The sequence below is a fragment of the Lampris incognitus genome, chromosome 12 (genome assembly GCF_029633865.1).
Source record: "Lampris incognitus isolate fLamInc1 chromosome 12, fLamInc1.hap2, whole genome shotgun sequence".
Taxonomy (NCBI): domain Eukaryota; kingdom Metazoa; phylum Chordata; class Actinopteri; order Lampriformes; family Lampridae; genus Lampris; species Lampris incognitus.
Window position 1 is genome coordinate 34,352,634 of NC_079222.1, and position 10,216 is coordinate 34,362,849.

Genomic DNA, 10,216 nt, shown 5'->3' on the forward strand with positions numbered 1-10,216 from the left:
CTTCAGTTAGGTGCCATCAGATTCATACTCACTCCACATGTTGTTCCTCTCTCCTTAGGACTCCCCCCTCCCATTGCCATGCTTCAGCCACTTTTGACAGCGCCTCCCATTTGGATTTGGGGCCTTCCAGTCTGTATTTGTTTGTTTATTGTGTTTGTTTGTGTGCTGTAGGCTGATTAATTGTATTAGCTCAAATTGAACAAGAGGAGAGGAGATTTCCAACATTTTTTTTGTGCTTAAAATAGGAATAAGTTGAAACCTGTAAGAATTAGGACATAGAGATGATAATGCAGCCTGTGCGTTCTGTAGTTGACCGGCAGGCTTAATACTGAGCAGGATAGTATGAGTGATGGTGAGTTTTACATTTAGGTGCTGTTGTATAAAGGAAGCAGTGGGAGGTCAGAATAACAGTCAGGAGGCAGGAGGAGGTCAGGAGGACAGTGAACAGGCAGGACCTAGTAGCAAAGAGGTGAGTTACAAAGGAGACTGCACATAAAGATATATGCATCATACCAGATATTTAGGCAAATAGTACTTCCAGAAACTGATGGGATACACGACAACAATACCCCCACTGTTCTCAACTATTATGCTCAGACTTTTGTGTTGGCTACTTATAGTAACGGAAGTTCTGGTACAGCATAGGGTGGGTCTGTGTTTGAGCGGAAACGATGGTCTGCTGTGTGTGTGTGTGTGGGTCTGACTTGCTGGCAGTTTTGCTCTACTTTGTTGGTGATCCTTGACTACAGAAGTTGTTGTGTGGTACGTGTCTTATGAGGAGGTGTAATGGCTTTGATATATCACCATCTACAGACTGCAGACATTATGTTAAACAAGCGATATGCTGTAAGGATTGTAAGACTTCAGTTCACTGAAGGACTTTACTGGGTTCCCTTTACGTCCTGGAAAGGAAAGTTTACCCTCCCACATAACCTGATTGTCATTGTATATTACGTATTCTGCATGCATCCATCCATCCGTCCATCTATTTCATGGTCAATGTAGATCAGTCACTGTGTTACTGCTATTGTTTATTGAGCCACTGCAGACACCGTACCGAGGAACACTCAGTTATACAGGTTACCGGGTGGGGCCCCGCATGGTGATAGTGCTGGATGCCAGCTGCCTGTATGTTGTCTTATTGCATCCTCGTCGTGTTGGTTAATAAACCAGGTTATGAGTATTAACCCTGCGTCATTCATGAGAACACGAAACAGTCAAGGAGGGCTGGAGTCTATCCTAGCTGGCATGTGGCAAAAGATGGGGACGCACTGGTCACTGGTCCAACTCAGGGCTAGCAAATATACATATAATGAGTAATTTCACAGATTATTCCCAAGGAATTATTTATTTGAATCAAGATATTCACATTTAGGATATCTCAAACGCTCCACAGAAGGGGTATGTTTTATACAAGAGGATTTTACATAGCAAGGAGTATCGAGCAGAAAAGCTCAACACAAACCATGTTTTGGACATCTGTGTTTACACGAGATCCCCTGATAACGCACATTTCTTATGTTATATACAATTCATACAACTTTATATAAGCCTGTGGATGTTATAATTCTCTAATATTTTCAGGTAACAACAATAATGAATATCATTCTGCTAAAATGTGATGTTGGTATATCAGTGCCATCTGTTCAGGAATCAGGAATCAGGAACAATTCATTGTCATTTCTCTCGTGTACTTGCATACACAAAAGAAACGAAATTTCGTTTCAGCCAGCCCACAGCAGCGCGACGAAAAAGATAAAAAAAACACATCCAAAACTTCAAAAAAACGACACCACCAAAAACATACAAAAACAGAGAGAACAAAGCAAAAGCAAACAAACAAACAAACAAATGTAAACTACTAATAAGACACGTTAGCCCCTAGCTGACGGGTCTGACCCTTTAGCCGAGCGGTTAGTGATGTCGCCTTGTGGTGCAGTACACCCCGTATCGAATCCCGCACCGGGCAAGAAAATAACCGGTTACACAAACAAACAAAAACAACAACAACAACAACAACAACAGACAAACCGTTAACAATGCAGTCCAGTCAGCGCAACACAGTTAAAAAAAAATCACTGTCCAGAGAGCGAACGCCAGCCAGGAATCACTGTCGGAACCGCTGGTCTGCGTGGGCTTGCAGTTAGCTTAGCCTGCCCCGCTGTCGAGGGTGCACCGCCCGCCCTCGGTGCTTCCTCTTCGGGTACAGCTCCAGGCAAGGCCGTGGTCCCTGGGCCCACCAGACACAACAGACCAGGCTCCCTCAGCCGATCCAACGCCAGCTTTCCCAGCAAAACACCTTCGACACACCTCCCCGCACTCCACACGACGACACTAAAACACAGTCAACGCTAGGCGAGGCCGCTGCCAGACCGCCCTCGCTGTTATCGGAAATGCCAGTCTGCATGGGCTAGCAGTTAACTTAGCCTGCCCTGCTTCCTCGTCCCATCAGAACGCCCTCGGTGCTTCCATTTCGGGCGCGGCTCCAGGCAAGGCCGTGGTCCTTGGGCCTACTGGACGGGGCAGACCAAGCTCTCTCAGCCGATCCAATGCTAGCTGTCCCAGCCATTAAACGAAAAAAAAATAAAAATCTAAGCTCAAAATAAAAACTTCACAAGCGACACAAACTTAGACGTAGGACAAAGACAGTGCATAGTCGGTACTGGGTGAAGCCACTGCAAACGTGAGTTCACGCCGCCATCTTCCTTTATGAAGCCTTGAATTAGAAACTCATCATGTACTGGAGATTATTCTCTTCAGCTTGACAAACTGTTCGTTGGTGAGACACAACAGAGAGTCAGAGGAGTTTACCATTAGTACAGCTGAGGGACCCTGCCCAGGACTCTCTTCTTCTCCCTGTCGTCTGTCATTTTTGATTGCTGGGGATCGAGAGCTTAAAAAGCCTTGCTCAATGGCTAAGGGTGCAGACTCAGTTTCTAATTGGATGGGCAGAGCTGGGTTGTCTCTGTCATAGATATCCCAGGCATACGAAGGTTTGGAATTCCCAGACTTGTGAAATTCCTTCCGATTCACTGAGAAATCGTAGGGGTCCATATTATAGCAATCACCATTTCTTGGGTTGGTTGGTGTTTGACTTGTCTCAGGCCTCTGTTTCCGGCAGTGATCTTGAGTGGCTGTGCTGCAGTTATGGTCTCTGTGATGAACGGATCGTTTGGTGGGGAATATGTCTGAGTTAGACCAATTATTTTCTCTTGTGTCCGATTTTTCAGGTTGGTTTGCCTCATACACAGTGGCCGAGGGCCCACACAGCCTGATCCAGTCATGCAACAGAGCCACTGGTATCTGAATGTCCATCTTGCCCCCATTCTCACCTTGAAGCCTGAGCATCTCATGACTGAATTTGCTTTGGCTTAGTTTAGAGCTCCCCTCTCTATCTTCTTGTGTGAATTTTAAAATTCTTGGTATGTGGGCCTTTTTAGAAGTGCTCTCCTTGCTGCACACCATTTGAGTAGGGCTTGTAGTGTCTGTTCTCAAAGTTGAGGCAGAGACAGATGTGGAGCTCCTGGAAGAGGTTGAGGGGGTGGATTTGATGTTGATGGGGTTGTCCTCGCCAGGTTTCACAGGGTTTGAGTATGGGGTAACAGAAAAATACATTCCTACATGTCTTTCATCTCCCTGTGTTTTCTGTCCCTGATTTTTCACTGTTCCCTCGGCAGGGTACAGAGGAGAGGGTTTATTCAAAAACTTGGGGTTCTTGCTGGGTGTAGGTGAGGTGAATGATGAAGTTGGGGGATCATTTGTCTCTGGTCTTGATGCTTTCAGGCTAAGGTTTAGAGGCTCAGTCAAACCAGACAAAGACTTGTACTGCTCTGCCAGGTATCTTAAGTGCTCCAGTGGCTGCTTGACCCTCTCATCTGAGATTTGAGGGGACAGACAGTAAGGATGTTGGGACTGCAGCACTGGGGGCGTGTGTGGGGTTCTCTCTAATGATGATATAGGGCCATAAGTGGAAAGAACTTGGCAGTCTGGATAATAATATTGAGGGCAATGGGGGACAGTCAGTGGTATCACCCCCACTCGTGAGTCCGATAAGAGGCCTCGAGTGTTCTGGAGGAGAAACAAAACAGGTAGTAAGAGGTATGGAATAAAACAATGCTCACAGGACATTTTCTAGTGAATTGGGGGAAAAAAGTGATTATTTGCATCTTCAGTGTTGGAAAACTTCTTTTTAAAATTATTTATGAACTAAATTATCAACAGGGGCAGGGGTTGCTCAGGATATTTAAATAAATGTATATGCTCATGTGTAAATAGCTAACTAAAAACCATTCAAATACTAACTATTCTATGCTATTCTATTCTATTCTATTCTAGTCCTGTTTGCAATTTTACTGTCCCTTCTTTGGACTTGAATGTCCAAAGTCATAGTCACCATAGTCATAATTTGGCAATACACATCTAATGATAATTTGGCAGTGCGCGTATAACTGAGCTCTGATTTTCTTTGAAAATAAACACATAAGACAGATCTCTGTCTGCACTCCGAGCCTCAAGAAAACAACATTTTCAGGCAGCTTAGTTTGAGTCTGGCTCCTGACCTTGAGTACATATCATCCCCCTGTTTCCTGTCTCCACTGTACTACCAATAAAAAGGCATATTGCAGAAATATTTGTTAATTTTAGGCAATTATTCATCCTAGTTATTCAAGTCTACAACTATATAACTTCAGTATCATGAGTAAAAATATATAAGTAATTGTTTTATAATAATTAACTTTTTTATAAAGCAGCAACGAATTAACGAGCTCCTCTGTGAAAATGAGCAAAACAAATATTATTACCATTTTTTTCCCCAGATTTAGTCTGAATATTCGATAATTGTCATTAAAATCAACCATATCTGCACACTATAAAAAACAACATCCTGGTTGAACTTAAAAAAAAATAAAGGGAAGGCAACCTATTAAAAGCTCTTTTCTGAGTAATCTCATTATGTTATGATGATATGTTAAATGACATATTGGCTACTTTACATATTTTACATTGAGATCACTCAGAAAAGGGCTCGTAATAGGTCAGAAGATGATTTTTTTTTACAGTGTGAGCACTCGCGCGTCTGCGGCCTGTGATCTCAAGCGTTGCATATACTGTGCAGATGTGAGAGCTTGTTTTTCTTTCTGTTGTCTTGAGGGCAGGAGCATACTTACATGGTGTAGTAAAGCCCTGCGTTTGGTTGGCTGCTGGCCATCGTCTGCCTTGCATAAGTCGGTGTAAGTGAAGTGTTTTAGCTGATGCGGCGGTATGGCGCTCAGTAGTTCATCGCCTTTCGCGCCGCACTCGTACGGCAGGAGGAGCCTGCACATGAAAAGTGCCATCAGATAACACACGCCTAACATTGTCAACGTTATCTGACTTGCATATTTTAGAGTAACAAACAAGCACACACACAGCTAGCATGTTGACTCACTTCTCATAGTGTCGGCGTGTGCAGGTGGCCGCACTGGTGCTATGTGGGTTTCCTCCCAGTGTGTTGTACACCTGTTTCCACAACTGCTGGGCAGTAACCTGGAGGGGTGCATGCAGGCTTAATCACGAAATGGCCTTTTTATACCCGTGTCTTACAGCTTTATGTTGTCATTATGTTAAATTATATGTTGTCTAGTTCTGGTTCTCCTCGCCCGCTATGTGCTGTTGTTGTTTTGTTGTCCGTCAGTGACGTGTCAGTTCTGCCTCGGTGTTTGTGTGCAGGGTTTTGTGTGAGAGTTTTATATGTACCGGCTGCCCTGTAAGGGACATTAAAGGTACTTTGGCTGTGGGTTTGAGCAGATAGTTTTACCTGGTGATAGCCACCTAATCCTTTGACAGTCTTGTACATCACAAACAAGTCAACTGTAACGTAAGAAGAAGAGAAAAAATAAATTAATTTCAAGTCAAATCCTCATACACTTCAAACTACATGAAAACAAACACCACGTTTTTGTGTTTATTTTTGTGTGTGTGTGTGTGTGGGGGGGGTGGTTCCCCCGTTTTTCTCCCCAATCACACCTGACCAATTACCCCACTCTCCACCCCCTCTGCCGATCCGGGGAGGGCTGCAGACTACCACATGCCTCCTCCCATACATGTGGAGTCGCCAGCCGCTTCTTTTCACCCGGCAGTGAGGAGTTTCACCAGGGGGAGGTAGCGCGTGGGAGGATCACGCTATTCCCCCAATTTCCCCCTGAATTTGCATCCTGACCGACCAGAGGAGGCGCTAGTGCAGCGACCAGGACACATACCCACATCCGGCTCCCCACCCGAAGACATGGCCAGTTGTGACTGTAGAGACGCCCGACCAAGCCGGAGGTAACACGGGGATTCGAACCGGCGATGCCCGCGCTGGTAGGCAACGGAATAGACCGCCACGCCACCCGGACACCCCACGTTTTTGCACGTGTCGTAACGTTTACCAGATAATCTAAGTGATGTCTCACACCTTTAAACAGCGTCCACCCTTGTTCACTCTTTCTTCGTATTAACATAATAAACAATAACGCACGTGCAGTCTTCAAATTTTGACATTTTCTCACAGAGGAAAACTTTAAGTAGACGACGAACAAATCAAGTTGAAATTGAAATTAAAAAAAAATATATATACCCACTTTTTTTAAAGCCCAGGTTTGGGATTCTCTCTATGGGGGTCTCTCGCTTCTTCATGAAGACGTACAGGTCTTTGAGGAACGTCTCCTCTGTCGTGTCCTCTGACTCTTCCTTGGCCCTCTCCTCCTGGACCTCTCCTTGAGCCATGATGCAGAGCTGAGCCCAAAACAAACACGTGCACAATAACTACACACTTGAATAACGACTAGAGAAATGTTTGGCAACTGCTACTTGAGAACATATACTATACTGCGTGCTTAACGGCACGTGTTGCTGTAACCCTGTACTGCAATGTACTGCAATGTACTGCAATATACTGCAATGTACTACAATGTACTGCAATGTACTGCAATATACTGCAATGTACTGCAATGTACTGCAATGTACTGCAACATACTGCAATGTACTGCAATGTACTGCAATGTACTGCAACATACTGCAATGTACTGCAATGTACTGCAATATACTGCAATGTACTGCAGTGTACTGCAATATACTGCAAGGTACTGCAATGTACTGCAATTTACTGCAATGTACTGCAACATACTGCAATGTACTGCAATGTACTGCAATGTACTGCAACATACTGCAATGTACTGCAATATACTGCAATGTACTGCAATGTACTACAATGTACTGCAATGTACTGCAATATACTGCAATGTACTGCAATGTACTGCAATGTACTGCAACATACTGCAATGTACTGCAATGTACTGCAATGTACTGCAACATACTGCAATGTACTGCAATGTACTGCAATATACTGCAATGTACTGCAATGTACTGCAATATACTGCAATGTACTGCAGTGTACTGCAATATACTGCAAGGTACTGCAATGTACTGCAATTTACTGCAATGTACTGCAACATACTGCAATGTACTGCAATGTACTGCAATGTACTGCAACATACTGCAATGTACTGCAATGTACTGCAATATACTGCAATGTACTGCAATGTACTGCAATATACTGCAATGTACTGCAGTGTACTGCAATGTACTGCAATGTACTGAAATGTACTGCCTAATACTGCAATGTACTGCAATGTACTGCAATATACTGCAAGGTACTGCAATTTACTGCAATGTACTGCAATGTACTGCAATGTACCGTGAAATATAACGCACAGTGATATCTGACTAAATGTAATCCCTAGAAATGAGGGACTCAGGTAAGTCTAGTAAGTGTGATGGGGTGTCTTAGGTCCACTAGTGAACTGGTGATTGTGAAAGATATCTCCAGGTTGTTGACAAGGTACCATGCTTAAGCTCCTGCCTCAGCAGCACCAACTCTTACTCCCTACAAACACACCACGAGGCCCATAAAAAGCCATCAGCGCAGGTCGTGTTTCATATCCCAGTTTTACACGCTGAAGATTAATATCATAGAAGTCCAATGCTCCGTTCTTCATCCATGATTGAATATCGAAGACACTACGTATACTGTTAATATCCATGCCTTATCCAAACCACTTATCCTCAAGATTATTGAAAATGTGGTGATGCAATCAGAAGACATCCTGAAGAAGGTAAGTGAAGTCAACACCAACACAAAAATATGCGTTACAGTGTAGAAAAAAATATATACACTACCGTTCAAAAGTTTGGGATCACCCAAACAATTTTGTGTTTTCCATGAAAAGTCACACTTATTCACCACCATATGTTGTGAAATGAATAGAAAATAGAGTCAAGACATTGACAAGGTTAGAAATAATGATTTGTATTTGAAATAAGATTTTTTTTACATCAAACTTTGCTTTCGGCAAAGAATCCTCCATTTGCAGCAATTACAGCATTGCAGACCTTTGGCATTCTAGCTGTTAATTTGTTGAGGTAATCTGGAGAAATTGCACCCCACGCTTCCAGAAGCAGCTCCCACAAGTTGGATTGGTTGGATGGGCACTTCTTTGAGCAGATTGAGTTTCTGGAGCATCACATTTGTGGGGTCAATTAAACGCTCAAAATGGCCAGAAAAAGAGAACTTTCATCTGAAACTCGACAGTCTATTCTTGTTCTTAGAAATGAAGGCTATTCCATGCGAGAAATTGCTAAGAAATTGAAGATTTCCTACACCGGTGTGTACTACTCCCTTCAGAGGACAGCACAAACAGGCTTTAACCAGAGTAGAAAAAGAAGTGGGAGGCCGCGTTGCACAACTGAGCAAGAAGATAAGTACATTAGAGTCTCTAGTTTGAGAAACAGACGCCTCACAGGTCCCCAACTGGCATCTTCATTAAATAGTACCTGTTAGAGCCTGTTTGTGCTGTCCTCTGAAGGGAGTAGTACACACCGGTGTAGGAAATCTTCAATTTCTTAGCAATTTCTCGCATGGAATAGCCTTCATTTCTAAGAACAAGAATAGACTGTCGAGTTTCAGATGAAAGTTCTCTTTTTCTGGCCATTTTGAGCGTTTAATTGACCCCACAAATGTGATGCTCCAGAAACTCAATCTGCTCAAAGAAGTGCCCATCCAACCAATCCAACTTGTGGGAGCTGCTTCTGGAAGCGTGGGGTGCAATTTCTCCAGATTACCTCAACAAATTAACAGCTAGAATGCCAAAGGTCTGCAATGCTGTAATTGCTGCAAATGGAGGATTCTTTGACGAAAGCAAAGTTTGATGTAAAAAAAATCTTATTTCAAATACAAATCATTATTTCTAACCTTGTCAATGTCTTGACTCTATTTTCTATTCATTTCACAACATATGGTGGTGAATAAGTGTGACTTTTCATGGAAAACACGAAATTGTTTGGGTGATCCCAAACTTTTGAACGGTAGTGTATATACTGTACTGCGCTGTACATTGTAGGTATACTGGTACGCTCCGTCATCTCCATCTACCCCAGGCATGTATGTAAGTAACCTGCTAACATGCATTTCAGCCTCTCTGATATATTCTCTGCACCACTGCACCTTATCACCTCTTATTTCACCTGTATTAAGGCAACCCTTGTGTCTATATCTGCAGATTGTTGTGTTGTGGTGTTGTTATTCTATGTTAAGTACACCGAGAGAGCCGCAAAACCACAGTCAAATTCCACCCTTTGCAAACCCACATGGCCAATACACATGGTTCTGATTCTGAGAAATCCTCCTCGATGCTGGATGAATGCCTGGCAGTTCATGTAAGTGGAAAGGTGCTGCCCTGGTACCCCAACCACACCACACAGCACCAAGTCTCACTGCACTGTCCTGAGTTTGAATCAAATATTTGTCAATTTAGAATCATCTACTAATTTATTCCAATTAATGTGCCATTTATTTACTGTAATTAACAAATAATGATTATTTATTATCTAAATGGCACGTTGTGATAAATCACCAAAACTGTCAATTTAGATGCATTTATTTCTGACAGAAAGTTGTGCAGAGAGGGGAAGCTGGGGCGCATCGGCAGAATAAATCCCTGCAGGACTCGAGCCCTTGCCAAGGTGTCTTCCCCATCTCGTCAGTAAAAGCAGAGACCTAACGTATCCCAAAGACCATTCAGCAGTCATTTAAATTCAAGCATTGCCAGATCTTACCTTTGTTTCCAGCGTCAGTTTAGGATGGAGGCTGGATGAAACCGAGTGAGTGAGCTAGCTGAGTAATTACACGGTGTGTTGG

At 43.2% G+C, this 10,216-nt stretch overlaps 1 protein-coding gene across 1 annotated transcript; it reads right to left on the reverse strand.

Moving 5' to 3' along the window:
• Positions 1–2,234: 2,234 nt before the first annotated feature.
• Positions 2,235–6,747, reverse strand: arid6 (AT-rich interaction domain 6). The gene is made up of 5 exons (XM_056290468.1): positions 6,603–6,747; positions 5,798–5,850; positions 5,429–5,526; positions 5,169–5,316; positions 2,235–4,068 (listed from the first exon to the last, which is right to left on the reverse strand). Exons 1-5 carry the CDS (start codon positions 6,745–6,747, stop codon positions 2,734–2,736), a joined length of 1,779 nt encoding a protein of 592 aa, XP_056146443.1. The 3' UTR covers positions 2,235–2,733.
• Between the last annotated feature and the right edge of the window lie 3,469 nt (positions 6,748–10,216).